The sequence below is a fragment of the Rhinoderma darwinii genome, chromosome 13 (genome assembly GCF_050947455.1).
Source record: "Rhinoderma darwinii isolate aRhiDar2 chromosome 13, aRhiDar2.hap1, whole genome shotgun sequence".
NCBI lineage: Eukaryota > Metazoa > Chordata > Amphibia > Anura > Rhinodermatidae > Rhinoderma > Rhinoderma darwinii.
This window is the reverse complement of record NC_134699.1, coordinates 55,423,321-55,447,193: the sequence shown is the minus strand read 5'-3', so window position 1 is coordinate 55,447,193 and position 23,873 is coordinate 55,423,321. Positions and strand designations below refer to the sequence as shown.

The 23,873-nt window shown below is 41.0% G+C and overlaps 1 protein-coding gene across 1 annotated transcript in view; it reads right to left on the bottom strand.

Moving 5' to 3' along the window:
- The window catches only part of ANKFN1 (ankyrin repeat and fibronectin type III domain containing 1), a 278,523-nt gene that overhangs the window by 51,245 nt on the left and 203,405 nt on the right, over positions 1–23,873 (bottom strand). Inside the window, exons 12-14 of the mRNA XM_075846863.1 lie at positions 23,339–23,505; positions 22,211–22,361; positions 10,823–10,991 (exon numbers count right to left, since the gene is read on the bottom strand). Of these exons, the coding sequence (XP_075702978.1) occupies positions 10,823–10,991; positions 22,211–22,361; positions 23,339–23,505 (487 nt within the window). The remainder of the gene's footprint in view (positions 1–10,822; positions 10,992–22,210; positions 22,362–23,338; positions 23,506–23,873) is intronic.

Sequence of the window (23,873 nt, the reverse complement as noted above, 5' to 3'; positions counted from 1 at the left end):
CAGAGCTGCAGGACTGCAGCACGGCTGCTGTACTGTGACCGGAGCCATCTGCTTCCAGCATGGACATCCAGTGCCTAGAGGCAGCCGTAGTAGTTGATCGCTGCGGGATACAGGTGTTGGACCCCCACCGATCATATACTGATGAGCTATCCTGTGGATAGGTAGTCAGTATGAAAAACAGTTCCGTGCCCGGACAACCCCTTTAAATGTTTGGAATAAATAAACAGAACAACGAAATAATCTGTAATCACACCAAACCAGAAGCAAGTGACAGTAGTATTTTTTATGTTGTAGAATCCTGACAGACATCTTCACATGAAGTTCTATGGGGATAACTGGAAATGTGCTTTAATGAGGAGTATAGGACACTTTAGTTTTCTACGAAATGGTGCTTAAATTAGTCAATCGGGTTGACGTGGGCCGTGGAAACGAGCGCCGAACAACAAAATAGCTCGTTGATCGGCGCTCGTTTGCTCCTTTCACGATGTATGGGAATAAGCGCTCGTTACTTCGATCGCTCATCTCCATGCCTTTCAATCATATCGGTATTACATCTCCCTGTTTACACAGAGAGATGTGCTGCCAACAGCGATAATAACGATACAATTAGCCGATGAACGAGTGTCTGCTTATTCATCGGCTGATCGTTGCCCTGATTACATAGAGCAACGATCGAGAACGAGCTTTCTGTGAACTCTCGTTTGCCCGATAATTGGCCTGTGTAAAAGCCAGCGGCAGTGCCAGTGCTAATAGCCAGTCACTCTGATGGACATGGGCAGATTTGTATGGTCAACCAGAGCACCCCCATTCAATAACAACTGAACGCCGGGGAGTTTTAAAGTTGGACTGCCAGACACCTCCCCAGTGGATTGCATAGGAAGATTGCATAGGAACCGGTATTAGGAACTGCAATTTTTCTCCGTAAACATGTGGAAAGTTGATCCATGGATTTGTCTAGACTATATAATTATTTTTTTATTATTATGGTTTGTTATTACCCTTCATCAGAACATCACAGATATCAAACGTTATAGACAAGAACTGGCAGAGAATGTTAAGCAGTGGTTGGCTTTAAACTTTCTGGTATACCCTAGAGAAATATGTAATTTTTAGGCAACATTTTTTACATTTTAACAAAAGGATTAGTGTAATATTGTATTTATGAAGTTGAAATGTAAAATTCCCTATAGCCGCCCTGTATATTTACCAGCAGACTAATGGCTGTAGTAAAACATTCCGTGCCTACTGACGGATAACAAGAGAAATAAGATGGGATGCACTCACTTCAGTAAATATTTCGGTGATATCGAGGTTCGGCTTGGAAAACCCGAATATAATGTAGAAAATAACCTCAGCACTCAAGAAAGAGGAAAATCATGAAGGTTCTTGTTGCAAAATGTGTGAAAATTTGATTCATACATTCGATTACATGTCATGAATTAGAAAGGCAAAGCGTTTCGGCCAAACCATGACCTTTATCGCGTATGAGGTGAAGGAGGAGGATAAGGTTCCTGAACAGGCGTCTGCCAGACGTTCGGAGGTGAGATGCTACTGACGGATTGGCAGGTTAGCCACAGGCAAAGCTCCTATAGCTACAACGGGAGTTATTAATGATACATTATATTAGGTAATGCTCAGTAGTAAGTACAAAAAATCTCTCTAGCTACGAACACTCAGTTTGTCTCTTGGAGGGTTAATATGACCAGTGGCGGATTATCATATGGGCGTTTCGGGCGGCCGCCCGGGGCCCGAGGCTCCCAGGGGGCCCATGGCAGCCCGAAACGCACATTATCTCCTAAATCTATTCAGCGCGCTAGCGCTGCTAACGGCCGAAGATGGGGAGGAGCAGGGAATTCGCCGGGATCCAGGGGTAGGACACGCCTCCCTGACAGTGCGGGCCGCCGCCATTGAGTAACAGAACAGCGACGGACGGCTGTTCTGTTACTCCAAAGCAGCAAGAGAAGAGCCGGCGGGCGGTCACCGGCGCTGAGGTCAGTACAGGATTATCCTCCTGCCCAACTGGTTCCCGACCGCTGGCTGTATTTTTACGGCCAGCGGTCAGGGACGGGTGCTTAAAACCCGAGCCATAGACTTTCTACGGCTCGGGTTTTAACTTGCTGCCCGCGCGATCGGGCAGCTGAATGTCGGGTCTCCGGCTGTCAGTGACTGCCGGGGACCCTGAGGAGAAGACAGAAGCAGCTTTCGCTGCTTCTGTCTTCTCCGATGTCTTCTTACACAGCGTTCAATGAACGCTGTGTAAAGGAATAGAGACAGCAGCAGCGGCGCTGTCTCTATTCCTCCCGGTGATCATGTGACAGGTCACATGATCGCCGGGTGCCGTTAGTGGCAGACTGTTGCTGGGTCTTACTAGACCCAGCACAGCCCTATTAGTGACAATCGTCACTATGAGAAGGCTGATTTCCCCTGTAACTGGGGCTGCTGTGCAGCTCCAGTTACAGTGGAAAAACATGGTGTAAAACAAAGAGAAAGTAGATATAAAGTTCCCCAAAGGTCTTTTTTGACCTTTGAGGATCAGAACATAGTAATAAAAAATAGTAAAGTGCAAAAAAAAATAATAATAATAAATACACATAAAATACCCACCCCAAAAAAAACGTTTCCCCCCCCCGCCAATCATTGTTGTAACGCTAGCGCTGACCCAATTACCCTAATATAGACATGTAATATATTAAAATTTACGGTAGACAATGACGATCACAGATAAAAGGTCTATTTTAGGGTAAAACAATGTTATTACCAAAAAAAAATAGCTGAAACGTAAAAAAGCTTATTTTTTTACTATTATTTTCAAACTTTATGAATAAAAATTCTAAAATGGCAAAAAATGTGTGCATAAAAACGATAAAAAACGAAACCTGCATTGTCTACGGAAAAAACGTCGCAAAAATAACGTCGGTTTTATTTTTTTTTAATAAAAATGTGTGTTTGGTGCAACTTTGTAATTACGTTTTATTAAAAAATATTTTCACTTTTTGAGATACAGCTGCTTTGTATCCTGTATCCGTCAGGTCAGCAGGACTGACGGGATCAGTGAAACGGGCCCTGCGCTAAATTATAATCTTAGATGTGATAGATTTGAGGTGGATCCTGCGTGTCACTGATCCCGTCAGTCCTGCTGACCTGACGGATACAGGATACAAAGCAGCCGTATCTCAAAAAGTAAAAATATTTTTTAATAAAATCAATCAATCACACTGATACACAGACATACTATATATATATATATAATTATAATATAAAGTTTTTAAATGTGTACATAACCTTGTGGCACTATATACAAGGGGGAGCGCTGTGTGGCACTATATACAAGGGGGAGCTCTGAGTGGCACTATATACAAGGGGGAGCGCTGTGTGACACTATATACAAGGGGGAGCGCTGTGAGGCACTATATACAAGGGGGAGCGCTGTGAGGCACTATATACAAGGGTGAGCGCTGTGAGGCACTATATACAAGGGGGAGCGCTGTGAGGCACTATATACAAGGGGGAGCGCTGTGAGGCACTATATACAAGGGGGAGCGCTGTGAGGCACTATATACAAGGGGGAGCGCTGTGAGGCACTATATACAAGGGGGAGCGCTGTGAGGCAAGGGGGGGTGTGTAGTGCTATCCACCGTGGTATGTGTGTGGCGCTCTTTATAGGGGGGGCTTTTTGGTGCTATTTACAAGAGGGGGAGGGCTGTGTGGCGCTCTCTACAGGGGGGCTGTATGGCACTATCTATAGGGGGCTGTGTGTAACGCTCTCTACGAGGGGGATGTGTGATATATAGAGGGGGCTGTGTATGGCGATATCTATGGGGGTGTGTAATATCTACAGGGGCTGTGTGTGGCACTATGTACAGGGGGCTGTGTGTATGGTGTTTTACAGTGTGTGGTATTATATTCAGGCGCGCAGTGTTTGGTGCTATTATATTTAGGGGTACACTATGTGGCACCATGATAACTTTATTTTCGTTTATAGGTGTGGAAATGTTGGAAAAGTGAGGAGACGTCTAAGTGGCAAATTCTGCAGAAATGAGTCATGGCCGGGAGAAGTCGTCATGAGCGCTGGACCGGATGGAGAAGAAAAGAGGAAAAAAACTACTAGAATCTGAGACGTCGTCACCTGTGAGTCACTAGATTTATAGAGAATCTGTCACCTCTCCTGACATGTTTATTATAGGAAATCCTTGTATTTCACAAAAAGTCTTTCTGCGGTCCAGGACTGATAGACAATTCCCCTTGTCAGGAGGTTGTGTCCCTGCACAGTGTGATCCTGTCAGTATGTAGGGACACCGCGCTGTGACAAGGGGAATCGTAACACTGTTAATGCTTGCCCAAAAAGGTAGTGTTAAAAATAGTTACGGTGAGGAAGGGGGGCCCAAGTTTGGGTAACAGCCCAGGGCCTACTTAATCCGCCACTGAATATGACCCACAGTTTTTTGCAGCAACATTATAAGTGCTGGGCAGGTCAGGACAGCCAGTGTGTGACATATCACAAGGGGACTACAATTCCTGGTTCCATCCTGGCTGGCTCCATACACCCTCAGGCATGTCACCTTATCTCTCTTCTGTGAACTGATATTTCTCCCTTGTCCGACATGACTTAGTCCTACTGTCAAACAAGCAATAATATGGGTACACCCAGGGGTGTGATGGGTTAAACTGGATAAACGTGAATACAATTTTCCTAGGAGACCGATAATGATAACCATAGAAATACATGTGTTTGTTTTTATATGGTACGTGGACAGATGCAATGTAATAGAATTTGTCATTAAATTTAATAATGCTCATCCATGGCGGGACTAAAGATTACAATTTAACCCATTAATTCGTGTATTTCAATAAGAATCCTCAGTAATAGTCAACAATTACTATATACAGTAAGCAACCTTGATAAAGTTATTAAATTGGTATTTTTATTAAAGATAAAAATATGTCAAAATATATTTCACTTTTATAATCAATGATTATTTCATTATAATTTACAATGCAGCAACTGGGGAATAGTATTGTGTGATACACCTTCTGCAGAACATCTTTGAACAATATGAAGGTCCTACTTCTTTTCAAGATTTTGCAGCAGCTGAAGCGGGTCTTATGCAGTACCATGATCCAGTTGCTACAACTCTTTTGGTGCCCAAGACAGAAGCTTTAGAATATGTCCCCCACAATTAGTCCCTGAACTACCCAGTAACATATAAGGTAATGCATAGTGAGGTTCTGCTGGGCATACATGTTATGTTCGTGTGTGCAACGATCATATAGGTGTGTACAGTTCTGCCCCTTCAATGTGTATATATATGCAGCGTAGGTTCCCACCTCATAGAGGTCACCTTGTCGTGGCAAGTGGGCTCACACAATTTGATCAAAATGTGCGCTAAGAACCTCCCTATTGTAAGTAGATTTATCAGTAATGCATATTTATTTATTTATATTTAGTGGCTTAGGTGGCATTAGTGTTCACAGTGCGCTGTAGCCATTTTATTGTGTGATTATATATATATATATATATATATATATATATATATACATATATATATATAACCATAGGACAAAGGAAAGGCACCAGGTCTTCAATGAACATGAAACATGCCTGTTTTATTCACCTCAAGTGAGCAAGGTTTTCGTTCACCACAGAACATTTCTCAAGATCAAGAAAGGTTCTGTGGTGAACCAAAACGTCGCTCACTTGATGTGAATAAAGTAGCCGTACTTCTTCCTCATTGAAGACCTGGTGCCGTTCCTTTGTCCTATGGTTTTTTCTATATTCAAGTTGAGGAACTGATGCATCCTTTGGTAACGTGTACATGGCCTAATATTTAGCTGTGTTGGAGTGCTGTGTTAATTTGTATCTGGACTATATATATATATATATATATATATATATATATATATATATATACACACACACGCATACATACACACACACACACACACACACACACACACGCACAGTATGCATACTGATCTAGGCGGCTATCTAGCCCTCACATCAGCCCTGACTACAGAATTTCTTAAAAACATAAAGTAATATCTTTATATCAATCATTGATCAATGAGAATGAGAGCAATGGGCTGGTTAGTGGGTAAGGAAGGGGGTTGATCTGTATAGAACCGCACCATTGTGAATCATTTTCATGTTTATATAATAAAAACATAAATTTCATTGATTTTAATTATATAGATGTCAATGTATATCTATCAATCCCATATCTTATCTCTCTCATACCTCTCTATCCATCCATCTCTCTATCCATCCATCTCTCTATCCATCCATCTCTCTATCCATCCATCTCTCTATCCATCCATCTCTCTATCCATCTATCCATCCATCTCTCTATCCATCTATCCATCCATCTATCCATCCATCTCTCTATCCATCCATCTCTCTATCCATCTATCTCTCTATCCATCTATCCATCCATCTCTCTATCCATCTATCCATCCATCTCTCTATCCATCTATCCATCCATCTCTCTATCCATCTATCCATCCATCTCTCTATCCATCTATCCATCCATCTCTCTATCCATCTATCCATCCATCCATCCATCCACAGGGTTGGTAGAATCAATTCTTCATGATCAAGTTTTTCATAAAAACTTTAGGATTAGCATTTTGGGAACCGTTTCAAATCTTTATTCATCTTTAATAAGTAAATTATATTACATTATAATATTGAACAATTCCTGTATAGCTGGCTATATTACCATGCACTAATAACTTGGTAGCCTGCAGTGATTCAATGGCATAAAGAATGGCAAGGCTTGATTTAAAGTCATGTTCCAGTTTGGAGCTCCTTTACTTTTGATGCTACTTCACAAGTGAAAACAAGCAGTAGCAGGGATATCAAATCCCTGCAGAATTTGTCAGGTGTAGAGCTAAGGATATCTTCACACGTACGGAGAGCCGTGTGCGCAGAGGCTATATGGCTTCCTTATATAGGAACACTACGGCTTCCATGTGCTGCCGTATAGGCTCTATCACGTACCGTATGTACAGAATTATATATATATAACTTCTAGAGCACATCATAGGCTTAGATACATCCGCTTAGCAGTAAATTGTCCCTGGATGTTACTTTGTGATGAAAATCAATACTGTGGGGGCTGGAACAATGAAAGATCTGCCTCAAAATAATTTATTCTGTCATAAGAACTATGTATGATAATATACCTCTAAATTATGTAGTCAAACAGTTATCATGTAATACCACTATACAAGGGTCAAATAATACGGTTATATCATGACCACATATTACCATCAATTAATGACTAAATAATACTCCCATAATGTTACAGAATAAAAACTACTATACAAAGTTCAATATTACCATCATACAGTAATTATATAGTGATATATACCAGTTCTACAGGAAACTGCTTATCATATAAGTAATTACGGTAAGGGTAAATCTAGTGACTAACAGGTGACATCTTCCCGATTTGTGACCCAGACCGCTATGATGACATCTCCTGGCTCTGACTCGACTGCAGTTTGCTGCCCAGACATATGTGGCTCCTTGCTTTTTCAGCACTCTCCCCACCTGTTCCCAACCATCGACACAACCTTCCCATCCTGCCACTCCCCCAGATGCCCACATTACTGTACCCAGTGGTGTAACAATCGCGGTCGCAGTGTGTGCAACTGCGACCAGTCTTGGCAAGGAAAGGGGCCCGCAAGGGGCCTACACCAGATCCCCTCAGGCTGTTATAACAGGCCCGACACACAAGGTCTGTGCCATGGCGCATACAAGCTCCTGACACCGGGCAGCTTTATGATGTTGTGTGCTGCGTCGCATGTAACGTTCTCACGCTGCCCAGCGTCAGGATATTGTATGTGCCATGGCACAGTCTGATGTGGCAGCCTGAGGGGGTCCAGAGCGTGTCTCCTGCGGACCAGAGAAGATGAGAGCATGAGTACATTTTTTTTAATGTCCGATCTGGGTGGCCCAAGCACTCTTTGTATGCGCCCTGACTGTTCCTGCTGTCTAGTAAAGTGTCCCCAAACACTGTACTTCAGAAATAATGGTGCCATATCAATAGTCACACTAAAAATAATAGTGCCATATAGTGGCTCAGACGGTAATAGTTGCCACACAGTAATGTGCCCGTCTTTATGGCCCACACAGCAATAGTAATCCCTTAGTGTCCCAACACAGTAATAGTGCCTCCCGTAGTGCTCCTTTACAATAATAATGCTGCCTTACTGCCCCTACACAGTAATTACACCCGTTACTGCTCCTAGGCAGCAATAAAGCCCCTTTACTGTCCATAGACAATAATAGTGCCCCCTCCATTGTCAATGTCACGGCTCCGGCGGGCGCTGGCTGTGATGTCACTGCATAATGCCCAACTGCGCCACTGCCGGCATTACCTAGGATTGCGCCCTGTTCGGGACTCTAATGTTGCCCTCCGCAACCCAAAAATTAACTACATGTATATAGACATGCACATACTGGAACTTAAATACTGCACATAGAGAATGGCAGATATTTAGACATGCATTCAAATATATATATATATATATATATATATATATATATATATTTATATTTAGATTATAGACGCATATACACACACATACAGGAGTCATGAATACACACACATGCACATACTGTATACACACATAATGGAGCATATACAAATACATAAAGGCACATATCCACCCAGGCACACACACAGGTCCACTTAGGCACACACATGTATGTATGTATGTATGTATGTATGTATGTATGTATGTATGCATGCATATACTGTGTGTGTGTGTATGTATATATATATATATATATATATATATACACATATACATACACATACATACGTACGTACGTACGTACGCACGCACGCATACACAGACATATATACAATGCAGACACACAGGCACACAACTACAGGTATAGAGACACACACATACTGTAACATATACACATACAAACACACAGACATATATACAGAGAAAAATTTATAGAAATCCAGTGGCACATATACACACTTATAGGCACATGTGCAGGCACAAGCAACAGAAAGATTCTTCAATAGGCACCTACCCCCTCCCTCCTGCAGGGACAGGCTGTGGGCGGAGCTTCCTTAATCTCTTGCTGCCTCTGCTTCTGTCTCCTCCGCGTGTGTAACCAGAAGCAGAGGATATAGCGCTCATCAAATGGCCTGCCCAGTGGCGCCCCCTACATGCAAGTAGAGTGCAGTGCCCTGTGCACTCGCACAGTTTGCACACTACTAAGGCTGGCACTGGTCCCGGGAACATCTTAGGCCGCAGGCCTGACGTGACCTGTGGCCTACGAGAATAAATGGCGGGTCAGGAGGTCGACACATAGTATGCAGTTGTATTAACGTCCTGAGGGTGCGGATACAGTTGAAAATGGAAAGGTGCAAAGGGAGAAAAGCTCCGTACATATGGCATTTGTTGGAGCATGCTACAATATTTTTTTACTGTCAAATTTGATTCTGACAGAAAAAAACTCTATACAAGATGGAGCTTTAATACAACTGTGTGCATGAGGCCTTAGATCTACTGTCTGGCTGTGTATAGTCTCTCCACAATAGTAATATTAGAGGTTGCTATACTTTCAATCATTGTATATTTGATAATGTGACTGTGATAATGTGCAAGAAGATTATCCGGAAAGCATTTCAAATCTGTCTACCCAAGTTCTAAAAAAAGAGACTAAGGCCTTATGCACACGACTGTAGTGTTTTTTACTCTTCGCAAATACGGATCCGTAGTCATCCGCAAGTCATCTGCTTATTTGGCACGCTGTCCGCAAATATGGTCTATAGTACATCCGTATAAACGAATACGCAACAAAAAGGGAACCAACATGTCCTAACCCCTTGAAAAGGTCACATGATCGCTCAGGCGCCATTTTCTTGGGGAATCCACTGACGTTGGATAGCAACGCTTCTGCAATTACGGACGAACATAGGCTTCGACGGGCGAGTCCATGCCGCAATTGCGAGCAGGAATGGGACATATTCTATATTTTGCGGATTATTTCTACGACCCAGACACTTCCATAAATATACAGAAAGGGCTTTTGCCCTTCTGTTCCACGGGAGGTTTCTGTCCTCCCTGAGCTTGCCTTAGGACCCTGCGTTACGGTTTGACCGGTGTACCGCTCCACCATAGACATGAATGTGTCTGTAGATTATACGTAATTACGGATAAAAACTACGGTCGTGTGCTTGGGGCTTAAAATATCATTATTTAATAGGACACTTTTTTACACTCAACAGTTTTTGTATGCACCTCAAAGTTTTGAGACACATTTTGCAATTTTATATGAAGGCCCGCTAATAAAGAGGCCATGGCACTGCGATGTGGCTAGGAGAAAATGCAAAACTATATACTGAAGATATTTTATAATTCTAAACACACGGCATAGAATCCTTGCTGTATATGTGGCAAATTGTATTCATTCCATACAAGAAGTTAAAGTATGAGCGTCTAGTAGGTGCAATTTGCAATGACATTATAATGAACTTAATACAATGGATTCATGTTCCAGACGCCATCTATATTACATGAATTACTTAGTATAAACCTATTTCAACAATTCACAAAAGGTAAAACAGTCTCTGTCTTCACGTGTGACCCTATTGCTCAGTCAAAACACAATGATTGTGTGTATGTGACCACAAAGTAACACTGTGTGCAGCCCAGAGAGATCACACCAGAGATTTGTGGCCATCCGGTGATTTATTGAGCCACCACTGGGAAAGAAAATTCTACGCTAGATAGATTATTTAATGTACAGGTTAGCACTAATATGTCTAGGCAAGAAAACAAGCTTGTGTACCTAGCTCAAACATCTGAAGGGGGAGGTTAAGGAATCCTGAGTGTGGGGTGTAAGGATTACTCTGTCCTGGGGCACTGCAGACATCGTCTGAGGCAGGGAGCAGAAGAAGAAAGGAGACATTGTGACCCAGCTCCAACACCTCTTGTGTATACAGACGGAAGTGCATGGCCTGCGGAGGGACACAGAGAGAGAACAAGGGTTACAATATATAAACACCAGCGACAAGCGACAATCTAGTCAACAAGTAAAAATAACACAACATAAACCCATTACAAGGTAAGTTATGGAATGCATATGCTCTAAATCACTCAACTGTCCTCCACCCGGATGGGAAAGCACATGGAGGCTTTACTTGTACAAGATCTGAAGCGGCCAAGAACAAAATCATTCTACTCATTTTTATCTTAGCTCCTCATAAATAATCATTATTTATATGCAAAGCAATATAAATGGCGTAACTTAGGCGTAACTTGAAGCTCTGGGGCCCCAATGCAAAATCTATTTCAGGGTCCCAACCTACCATATATAATTTATAATACTAGTATCTTCTAATGCGGTTGAGGGGCGTTTGGGCCACCTCAAGGCCCTGGTGCGACTGCTACCTCTACTACCTCTGCACCCCCTATAGCTACGCCCCTGGACTTTTACATAGTAACCATCAGCTGAGCAGAAATGGCTTCGTTCTTTCCATTCTGTACCTATGTGCTGATTATAGCTGCTTAACAGGGATTAAAGGGGAGTTTCATTTTAAGGGTGAGATTACCCAAAAAGTTTTGTCAGAGGCCCCAATGCAAAATCTGTAACAGGGCCCCACCCAACATGTAGTCATTTATGATACCGGAGTCTTATATGCCCGATGAGCCTTTAGGACTCCTCCAGCTGCAGGGACAAGGTATAACTGCTACCACTGCCCCCTATAGTGATGCCCCTGTATTTTGTTAGTGGTTTAGTCACTGCAGTAATCTATACATTATATAAATACAGATTCCTAAAATTTCATTTCAGTAGACAAGTTGTGGTTTTGTTCCAGATTTGCAATTCGGAAAACCAGGGCATATAATCTCTTTAGATTCACCGGTTTTACTTGACCAATCTAGGATTAGATGACAAAAATAAGAGCATTTGAATTTACACAGAAGCCCCATTGTGCCCTGTCAAAAGCGTCTTCATCATAAAGAGACAGGAGGGCACCCTCTATTAAACCAAAAATCTACCTAAGGACGTCTCAAGTTTGTATCCCTGGTATAAAATGAATTTGTTCACCAGTAGCCATAGATCCAATTACAACATTGAACCTTTTTTTAGGATGGTAAAAAAAGATCCTAATATCCCTGTTCCGAAAAAGATTTGTTTATAAAACTGTTAAGGACCTATTACACGGCCCGATCAACGAGCGCCGATCAACGAGACAGCTCGTTGATCGATGCTCGTTTGCTCCAATGATCACATATGTTTGGGAACTATCGCTCCTTACTCCGATCGTTCGTCCCCATATATTTTCATCATGTCGGCAGAATGTCTCCGTTTACATAGGGAAATGCCGACAACGATCATTTCTAATGCTGAATAAGCTAGTAGATCAGCCAAGGAGCGAACATTTGCTTTTTCAACGGCTGATCATTGCCCAGTTTACACAGGGCAATGATCAGGAACGAGCATTTATATGAACGCTCATTTTCCCGATCATTGGCCCGTGTAATAGGGCCTTTAGGAAGGTTTTATTTTTGCCATCCATAGGGGTTAAAACAATCTAACCTCTCAGCATCTCCAATGGAAATGGGGTTTCATCAGAGACGTAAGTTGCTGCTCCAGGGCCCCAATGCAAAACCTATAACCGGGCCCCCACCTACTATATATCATTTATAATACTGATGTCTTCTTATGTGGCTGAGGCGCTTTTGGGCCCCCCAGGCTCCTGGGCCTCGTTGCCACTTCTACCTCTGCACCCCCTATAGCTATGCCCCTGTTACATGCCGTGTTATACATTTGAACCAAATAGGGTGCTAATATTTTTTTTATAGGTAGTATAGTACCTTTTAACCATGCCCCCCAATGGTCAGTTGACAGTTATAAGGGACATAGGTATTATAAAGATTAATAATAATATCATTGCAATTATAATTAAACAAAATATAATGGAAAAGGTAAAAGTTACATAGGGTATTAAAAAAAATAACGTTTATTAAAATAAATCAGCAAAAGCACAACCCCCGCCCCCAACATAGCAAAAAATAACTTTTTAAACAAAGAAGGGGCACTTCCTATCAGTCAATCAGTGATTAGGAGGGGAGGAGCCCGCTTCTGCAGGAAGAGCGGAGCAGCACCCATGGAACACCACTCATCCCTATAAAATCATCAGGCTCTGATATCAGAATGTGATGATTATATACAAATGTTATTATTAATATTATAAAAAGAATATCAAGTATAATAGGACATGTATTATAAAGTAACTATTTGATTATACGTAGATTTCGACTTATCTGTGATAGCAAAATATATTTTTTTTACAGGTCAGCCTTAAAGAATAGCCATAAGTAATGATGTGCATATTAACAAAACATTGCACAACTATAATTTGCTTGGCCTAAGACCCGGGGCTTCATGAATCACAGCTAGTGGTAGAACCTGCCCACTGAGCCATAATAAAAATATTTCATTTTGATAAATATCTTTACACACAGTGCTCCTATTTAGGTAAATGCCTCTACATGTAGATGCCTTGTGTTTTTACTCGGAGACGTTCCTGTCACTTTTGAGACGTCCACAGATTAATGGCCGCCTTTATGTATACAATAGAGCTGCAATTAACTCAGGGGACACAGCTTGTGTCCTACTTATGTATTTTATGTTGTTTTTAATATAAAAGCAGTTTTATGGGTGGTGGAAATAAATGCACAGAGGAATCCAAGCCATCTCAATTTCACTATAGAAATTTTAGAGACCACCCGAAAGCTGTTATTATTTTTCATACTTAGCGGACTTTCAAAATATATTACTGTAAGTTCTATGAAAATAAATCAACAAGCAGTAGTTGAGTACAGTAAGTGTAATATATATATATATATATATATACACATGCACACACATGTACACACGCACACACACGCACACACACACACACACACACACACACACACACACACACACACACACACAGAAATGAGCAGCCCTCAATATGCAATTCCAAGATGGTAACGGGTGCAAGCAGGTAATCCTGATCCGAGGATTATAGATAAATAGTAAAGACATATATAGTAAAGACAGTGATTTATTCAGTCAACACAAACTGCAAGATAGATAGATAGATAGATAGATAGATAGATAGATAGATAGATAGATAGATAGATAGATAGATAGATAGATAGATAGATAGATGGATAGATGGATAGATAGATATAAGATAGATAGATATAAGATAGATAGATATAAGATAGAGAGATATAAGATAGAGAGATATAAGATAGAGAGATATAAGATAGATAGAAATCAGGAAGCTTTAAACAAGCCATAGAGATACTGAAAGACAAGGCGTGAAAAACCTTCTATGCCATCAGAAGAAAACTCTATCACCTCAAACCACCAGTGACGGTCTGGCTTAAAATCTTTGACTCCATCATCTCCCCAATCCTCCTGTATGCCAGTGAAGTCTGGGGTCCGGACACATACCCAGACTGGTCAAGGTGGGATTCCAGCCCAACAGAAATCTTCCACCTAGAATTCTGCAAACACCTTCTCCAAGTCCATCGGAGCACCACAAATAGTGCCTGTCGGGCAGAACTAGGCAGATTCCCACTACACCTCACAATCCAGAAGAGGGCGCTATCATTCTGGGCCCATCTACACAGCAGCAGGCAAAGTTCCTATCACCATAAAGCCCTGCTACACCAAGGGGTCCCTGGTAAACCAGGCCCCGCAGAACATCTCACCCTGACCCGGCCTGAAGAAAATGTCACTCAGCGCGGCCTCACAAAAGCCGAAATCAAGAAGACAATAAACGAGAACCAAGAGGAATATATCAGTGACTGGAGGAACGACATAAAGACATCCCAGAAACTGACAATATACAGGAGTCTACAGCGGGAATATAAACTGGCGCCATATCTGGAGAAACTGCCAAACCCCAGAGACAGACAGATCCTGAGCCGCTACAGACTGAGCGCCCACAACCTGCTCATCGAATCCGGGCACCACAGACAGACCTACAAGCCCAGGGAGAGCCGACTGTGCCAACAGTGCGACCAGGAGGCCGTGGAGGATGAGGCCCACTTCCTGCTACACTGCTGCAAATACTCAGCAGTGAGGGACACTCACTTCAGGAAACTCTCTGATCTCTTACCGGACTTCAGCTCCATGGAAGAGGAAGAGAAACTCTACATCCTGCTGGGTGAAGAGGAAACCACAGTGGGCACAGCGGCACAATATGTCACTGCATGCCATAAACTGAGAGAGACATGATATGCCATGGACTTGTATAACCCCGACCCTAGATGTGTCCCTATCTCCAAGCCCTCAGTCCCTATCCCCCATTCCCTTACTTCTTACTTGCTTTGGCAATGCTAATATGTATTTGGTCCTGCCAATAAAGCTTCTTTGAATTGAATTGAATTGATATAAGATAGATAGATATAAGATAGATAGATAGATAGATATAAGATAGATAGATAGATATAAGATAGATAGATAGATATAAGATAGATAGATAGATATAAGATAGATAGATAGATAGATAGATATGAGATAGATAGATAGATAGATAGATATGAGATAGATAGATAGATAGATAGATATGAGATAGATAGATAGATAGATATGAGATAGATAGATAGATAGATATGAGATAGATAGATAGATAGATATGAGATAGATAGATAGATAGATAGATATGAGATAGATAGATAGATATGAGACAGACAGACAGACAGACAGACAGACAGACAGACAGACAGACAGACAGACAGATAGATAGATAGATAGATATGAGATAGATAGATAGATATGAGATAGATAGATAGATATGAGATAGATAGATATGAGATAGATAGATATGAGATAGATAGATAGATATAAGATAGATAGATAGATAGATAGATAGATAGATAGATAGATAGATAGATAGATAGATAGATAGATAGATAGATAGATAGATAGATAGATAGATAGATATGAGATAGATAGATAGATAGATATGAGATAGATAGATAGATATGAGACAGACAGACAGACAGACAGACAGACAGACAGATAGATAGATAGATAGATAGATAGATAGATAGATAGATAGATAGATATGAGATAGATAGATAGATATGAGATAGATAGATAGATATGAGATAGATAGATATGAGATAGATAGATATGAGATAGATAGATAGATATAAGATAGATAGATAGATAGATAGATAGATAGATAGATAGATAGATAGATAGATAGATAGATAGATAGATATGAGATAGATAGATAGATATGAGATAGATAGATATGAGATAGATAGATATGAGATAGATAGATAGATAGATAGATAGATAGATAGATAGATAGATAGATAGATAGATAGATAGATAGATAGATAGATAGATAGATATGAGATAGATATGAGATAGATAGATAGATAGATAGATAGATAGATAGATAGATAGATAGATAGATAGATAGATAGATAGATAGATAGATAGATAGATAGATAGATAGATAGATAGATAGATAGATAGATATGAGATAGATAGATATGAGATAGATAGATATGAGATAGATAGATAGATAGATAGATAGATAGATAGATAGATAGATAGATAGATAGATAGATAGATAGATAGATAGATAGATAGATAGATAGATAGATAGATAGATAGATATGAGATAGATAGATAGATAGATAGATAGATAGATAGATAGATAGATAGATAGATAGATAGATAGATAGATGGATATGAGATAGATAGATAGATATGAGAGAGATATATATGAGATAGATAGATATAACCAACACTTGACCCATCCAGCGCTGCCAACTACCGACCAGTCTCTAATTTGCCCTTCATCTCCAAACTCCTGGAACGCTTGGTCTACTCTCGCCTTATCCGCTATCTCTCTGCTAACTCCATTCTTGACCCCTTACAATCTGGTTTCCGCACTCTACACTCCACAGAAACTGCCCTTACTAAAGTCTCAAATGATCTCTTGGCTGATAAATCTAACGGCAAATACTCTCTCCTGATTCTTCTGGATCTCTCTGCAGCCTTTGACACTGTAGACCACAAACTCCTACTTAACATGCTCCACTCTATTGGCCTCAAGGACGCGGCTCTCTCTTGGTTTTCCTCCTATCTCTCTGACCGCTCATTCAGTGCGTCATTTGCTGGTTCCACTTCTTCTCCTCTTCCCCTTGATATCGGGGTTCCTCAGGGATCAGTCCTAGGTCCACTCCTCTTTTCTCTCTACACAGCTCCTATTGGACAAACCATCAGCAGATTTGGCTTCCAGTACCATCTCTACGCTGATGACACCCAATTATATACCTCTTCCCGTGACATCACCCCTGCTCTAATACAGAACACCAGTGATTGTCTGTCCGCTGTCTCTAACATCATGTCCTCTCTCTATCTGAAACTGAATCTTTCTAAAACTGAGCTCCTTGTGTTCCAACCATCTACTAACCTCCCTAAACCTGATGTCTCCATCTCTGTGTGTGGCACTATCATAACTCCTAAGCAGCACGCCCGCTGTCTCGGGGTTATTTTTGACTCAGATCTTTCCTTTACTCCTCACATACAATCACTTTCACGCTCCTGTCATTTTCACCTCAAAAACATCTCCAGAATCCGCTCTTTTCTTACGGAGGAAACTGCCAAAACTCTCATTGTCGCTCTGATTCACTCTCGTCTTGACTACTGTAACTCATTACTAGTCGGTCTTCCCCTCACTAAACTCTCCCCTCTCCAATCTATCCTCAATGCAGCAGCCAGGCTCATCTTTATGACCAACCGCTACACCAACGCCTCTAATCTGTGCCAGTCACTGCACTGGTTGCCCATCCCCTTCCGAATAAAATTCAAACTTATTACTCTCACCCACAAAGCTCTCCACAGTGCTGCACCTCCTTACATCTCCTCCCTCATCTCTGTCTACCACTCTACTCGGGCTCTACGTTCTGCCAACGACCTTAGATTAAAATCCTCCATAATCCGAACCTCCCACTACCGTCTCCAGGATTTCTCTCGTGCTGCACCCGTCCTCTGGAATGTGCTACCCCAGACAATCAGATTAATTCCCAATATCCACAGTTTTATACGTGCCCTGAAAACACATCTATTTAGACCGGCCTATAACATTCCCTAATCTGACTCCTTTCCATGGCCCTCCATTTAGATTAGTCATCAGAATAAGATTCCCTCACACTCCTTCTCTTCATGTCCGTCATACACGGATACAGGCTGGTGACCGGCTCATGCAGTTTTATGTTACCACCGCATGTGTATAAAAATGGCCGGACCATTGTACAGAACAAACACTATTACACTTTGTGTCTCCCTTATTTCCTCATAGATTGTAAGCTCTTGCGAGCAGGGTCCTCACTCCCCAGGTTTGAATTGTAAATGAACTTTGTCACTATGTAATGTCTGATATTGTTTGTTTCATGTTCCCTCTAAATTGTAAAGTGCTGCGTAATATGTTGGCGCTATATAAATAAAGATTATTATTATTATTATTATTATTATGATAGATAGATAGATAGATAGATAGATAGATAGATGTAAAAAAATAAGGACACCTCATGAAAAGTTATTTATTTTTAACGTATGTTGACATATAAATATTTGATCTTCATTTAAAAAATAAGTATATTTCCTTAACCAGTTCAGGACCGCGCTATTTTGACCCTTCAGGACCAGTCTCCGTTTAGCCCTTTTTAGCACACGTTAGTTAAATGGCTATAACTTTTTTATTTGTTGGGCTAACGACGTGATTTTTGCGATGTTTTTTTCCGTAGACAATGCAGGTTTCTTTTTTTATCGTTTTTATACACATCCTTTTTGCTATTTTAGAATTTTTATTCTTAAAGTTTGAAAATAATAGTAAAAAAATAAAGCTTTTTTAGGTTTCAGCTATTTTTTTTTGGTAATAACATAGTTTTACCCTAAAATAGACCTTTTATTTGTGATCGCCATTGTCTACCGTAAATTTTAATATATTACATGTCTATATTAGGGTAATTGGGTCTGGGCTAGTGTTACGACAATGATTGGCGGGGGGAACGTTTTTTTGGGGGTGGGTATTTTATGTGTATTTATTATTATTTTTTTTGCACTTTACTTTACTTTTATTTTTTTATTACTATGGTCTGTCCCTCAAAGGTCAAAAAAGACCTTTGAGGAACTTTATATATTTTTTTTCTTTCTTTTACACCATCTTTTTCCCCTGTAATAGGAACTTCATAGCAGCCCCAGTTACGGGGGGAAATCAGCTCTCTCATAGTGATGATTGTCACTAATAGGGCTGTGCTGGGTCTAGTAATAAAGGAAGGAGAGAACGACGGATTTTATATGGCGCTGCTACACTTCAAAGGAGGTAAAGGACGTGAAAAGGATAGTCACGTAACGCATAAAATTGTAAAAGGATTTAATGATAACAGTGGCAACGCGTTTCAATGCAGAATTAGCATCTTCCTCAGGCCATAAAAACACACATTATACACCCTCTTAAATACTTCAATACTAGTAAGACCCAGCAGCAGTCTGTCAGTAACGGCACCCGGCGATCATGTGATCAGTCACATGATCACCGGGAGGAATAGAGACAGCGGCGCGTCCTCTGCCTCTATTCCTATACACAGCGTTCATTGAGCGCTGTGTACAAGTGGTCAGAGAAGACAGAGGCAGCGAAAGCTGCTTCTATCCTCTCCTCAGGGTCCCCAACAGTCACTGACAGCCGGAGACCCGACATTCAGCTGCCTGATTGCTCACGCAGCAAGTTAAAACCAGAGCCGTAAAAAGTCTATGGCGCGGGTTTTAAGGACCCGGACCGCTGGCTGTAAAAACACAGCCAGCGGTCGGGAACCAGACCTACAGTTGACATTGGGTGCAAAAGATTAGAACATCAACAGAGAGGATCATCGAGGAACCAGTCTTGTTTAAATCTCAAATATTTTGTTTGATTTATCTACTAAGAGAAAGAATGGACCTGCATGGTTTCCTTATTTTGTTTGGTATCAAAGATACAACGTACCCCTGCTATTTATCTCACCATAAAATTGGATCCTTGAGCCACAATCGGTTTGGCTCTGTCGAAACCGAGGCGTAGCGCCTAAGGCATCTCCCTGTTCTTCACCTTTTAATCCTGCAAGGAGGTATGGACTTTCCCAGTTAGATTTCCAGGTCGCTTTCCACAGTGTGGGCAGCAATTGGAGGCGGTTACGCTGATAGAAATGTCTTGAGTCGTAGGCAAAGTCAGGAAGAGAGCCATGGGTTGTCACCAGGATAGTGGTCAGAATACGACAAGCCAGAGGATGTAGTCAGAGGACAGGTCAGGAGTCAAACCAGGATAAGAACAACCAGGTAACAAATTCAAAGAAGCAAGATAGGAGTAGAGTCGAGTAACAACGTCAGGGTCAGGATCAAAGTCAGAAACACACAATAGCTCACAGAGGAAGTACCTTGATTCAGAGGCAAAGTATGTCCAGCTGGGCTCCACCATAAAAAAGGGTGACCAAACCGTTATCAGCACCCCGATGCGGCTGGTGGCTGGGAGCAGTGGACACAAGCAGGAGGACATCACTGGAGCTTGGAGGCATGAGTCAAATTGCCTGGTAGGTTGCAATATGACACGACTGGTGAAAGGAGTGCCAGGGTCATCAGAGGAGAGAAGCCACTGGAACGGGTGGCGGTGACTAGCAATCCTCCTATGGACTCCGCTGTTTCACTCTCACTGGAGGTGCTTAACAGCCAAAACAAGATAAAATTCAAGCAAATACATCCAGGAAGAAGAATAGCTGTGGCACGTTAGAGATCTTTATTCAAGTGTAAAAGCCGTATAGGAATGTGGAATAAAACTGGCCAACGGACGTATTGCATACTCCTACCCATTGTCAATCCCTCAGCATCTGACAAAACTCAGACTTCTCATATTAGCACACAGCAATAGATATAATATAAAATACGTCGGTGTTCTGTTGTCCTGCTCCGTCAGAGAAACAGAACAAGGGAAGAACGGAAGCAACGGACAGCGCAGGCAGCCGAGGGGAACACAATCATTTTTATGGGTTCCGTCGGGGTGTCCGTGATTTTACCGGAAACAACGGAGCCTACAACACAAATGTGAACAGGGCCTAAGGCGATGCTTTGCCAATAGTTTGAGATCGAATGAATTGTCTTTCCTTTGTAGCAGAGGAAGTATGAGTAGGTCATCACACACAACACACATTTGGTTTCGCACATAATACAGTATTTTATCCCAAAATCTAAACTAAGGTACTGCAAAATCTTCATGAAACATATTTCTTATAAAAATTTACTTTTTGTTAAAAAATCTAGTTTTGTTTCACCACATTCTGAGAGCCATAACTTTTTTATTTTTCCGTGGATTGAGCGGGATGAGGGCTTATTTTTTACAGGACGAGCTATAGTTTTTATTGGTACCCATTTTTGCTACATATAGCTTTTTGATCACTTTTTATTACATTTTATTTAAGAGCTAAGGTGACCAAAAATCAGCAATTTTGTGTCAATTTTTTTTTTACGGCGTTCATCGTGGCAGTAAAATAATTGTATATTATAATAGTGTACACAAATCTTTTTGCGGAACAGGGATATAAGGATCTTCTTTACCATCCTAGAAAAAAGGTTATATGTTATAATTAGATCTATGGCTACTGGTGACCAAATGAGTTTTATACCAGGGAGGTAAACTAGAGGCGTCCGTCGGTGGATTTTTTCATTTTTTCATATGAACGCTCGTTCCCGAAGGCTCGTTCATGGGCTGATCGTATAGTTTATGCAGCATTAAATATTATCGTTGTCGGCAGCACATCTCCCTACGTAAACAGCGAGATGTGCTACCGAAATGATAGAAATGTATGGGGACGAGCGATCGTAGTAATGATCGCTCGTCCCCATACATTACTGATCATAGCTCCTTGTGAATGGAGCAAACGGGCGCCCTGCCTCATTGATCGGCGCTCTTTCACGGGGCTGTGTAAGAGAACCATTATCTTAAGCCAGCTTACTTTCACGAGTGTCCATGAAGGAAGTTAGAACAAGTTCGAACCTTGAAACCGGAAAGCCTTAACATCGCACCCTAATGTGAGACATCTAGAATTACTAGATAAATCTATAGTTGCATGATAATAAATAATCCCTTCAGTGATGGTATTCAGGTCAAAATGACTTTACCTGGTGAAGAGGTAGATTGATTTGTTTGAGTAGGGCCTTCAATGCCACCTGGAGATCGCACAGAAATAGGTGAGTATGTTCATCCAGAGAGAACTCTATGTTTTCTAAAGACTCTGACGTAGAGAGAGTTTGAATCCATTCCCATTCGTCTCTGGGGACAGAAAATAGCATTTTCCATCCAATAAAACAGTTTCAGATAAAGTGTGTTTATTTCTGCCTAACAAGTTTGTGGTTTCATAGGAATGCTAGACCATGTTAAAACATGGAACAGATCATGGCAAGATCGAGGTAACTTCAGAATAGAACCTCATGGTGCATGAGTCCTTGCTGTAAATTGCTACAATCACCAATGAGACATCAAGTGGGTGTCTACATGCTCTTGTGGAGATATGATATTGATAGGTCAGTGCCAGCAATTCTGCTCTAGCGCCAGAAGTACCAAGATAGCTGCTACTCCCCAGCACTGGATGGTGGTTTATTATATGTAATCACGCCCAATTTTTGTGCAAAAAATACCCCTAGGGTGACAAAACCCCTAATACAAATATCATAATATATTATTTCTAATATATAATGTACTTCTGAAGTGGCCAGGGGTATCCACTAGAGGACTTCATAACTTTTGAATCACCATGGCACAATCTACTGATTATGAGGTGTAACTCCGTGTTGTGATCCTCAAAACAAGTTCACGAAAGTTCAACTAGTATGGGTTTTCGGGTTATTTTTTATATATATTTTTTTTATATGGTGTATTGCTGTCAGTTTTTGACTTAAAAAAACAAAAAAACTACACGTTTTAATATTTTTTTGTAATCTAAACAGAATATATCTCAGCAGGACCTTTAATGTCCAATAGGCATCTTCATATATTTAATATAATATAAAGTCTTTGTATGAATGCCATGATACGAACAATGATATTTTGAAGACAATGTAGTGAACACCGCAAAGGGTTAGAAGGATTATTTTTTTAATTACACAAGTTGATTTACAATACTTCAGTGGATCCTCAGAAATCCCAGGAATCTGACATCATTGTGAGATTATTTGGGCAAGACAAAGGCATGTGAGATCATTTTAAAACCAATGAAAAGCATTATTTTGAGGACAAAAAGGATAACTTACTTGGAAATATTGCCGTTATCCCTTATCTTGACATGGCACAGCATATTGGGAAGTCTCTGAGTGACAAGAACCTTGATTTGATCTACTGAGCTGCAGAGTTTCAGAAAGCCAAGGTATAGTCCAGGTGAAAGGCGCTGCTGGCTGCGCCTCTGATAATTCAATATTTCCTGAGAAGTAAAAAACATAAACTAGAACTCACTTTAATAAAATTATGGCTTACACATCAGGTGAACTACACCAGTCAGTATTTCTAAAACTCCATCCCTCCGACAAGTCAAGTTTTCAGAATTTCCAAAGTATTGCACAGGTAATATAATTATGGGATATCATTAAATCTTTACCTGTTGGTGAAATTTGGGGACTGGGGTTGAGAAATACTGTACTGGACTTAAAGCGACCCTCCGGTCCCGGGACAACATTTTAAAAATGATGGTGTATTTGGAGTATTACCTAGTGCCCTCCAGTTGCGCCCCTCGGCAGTGGATCAACCATTTTAGGGTCCGCTCTGTGCTGTCCCAAAATGGCTGCAGCGCTT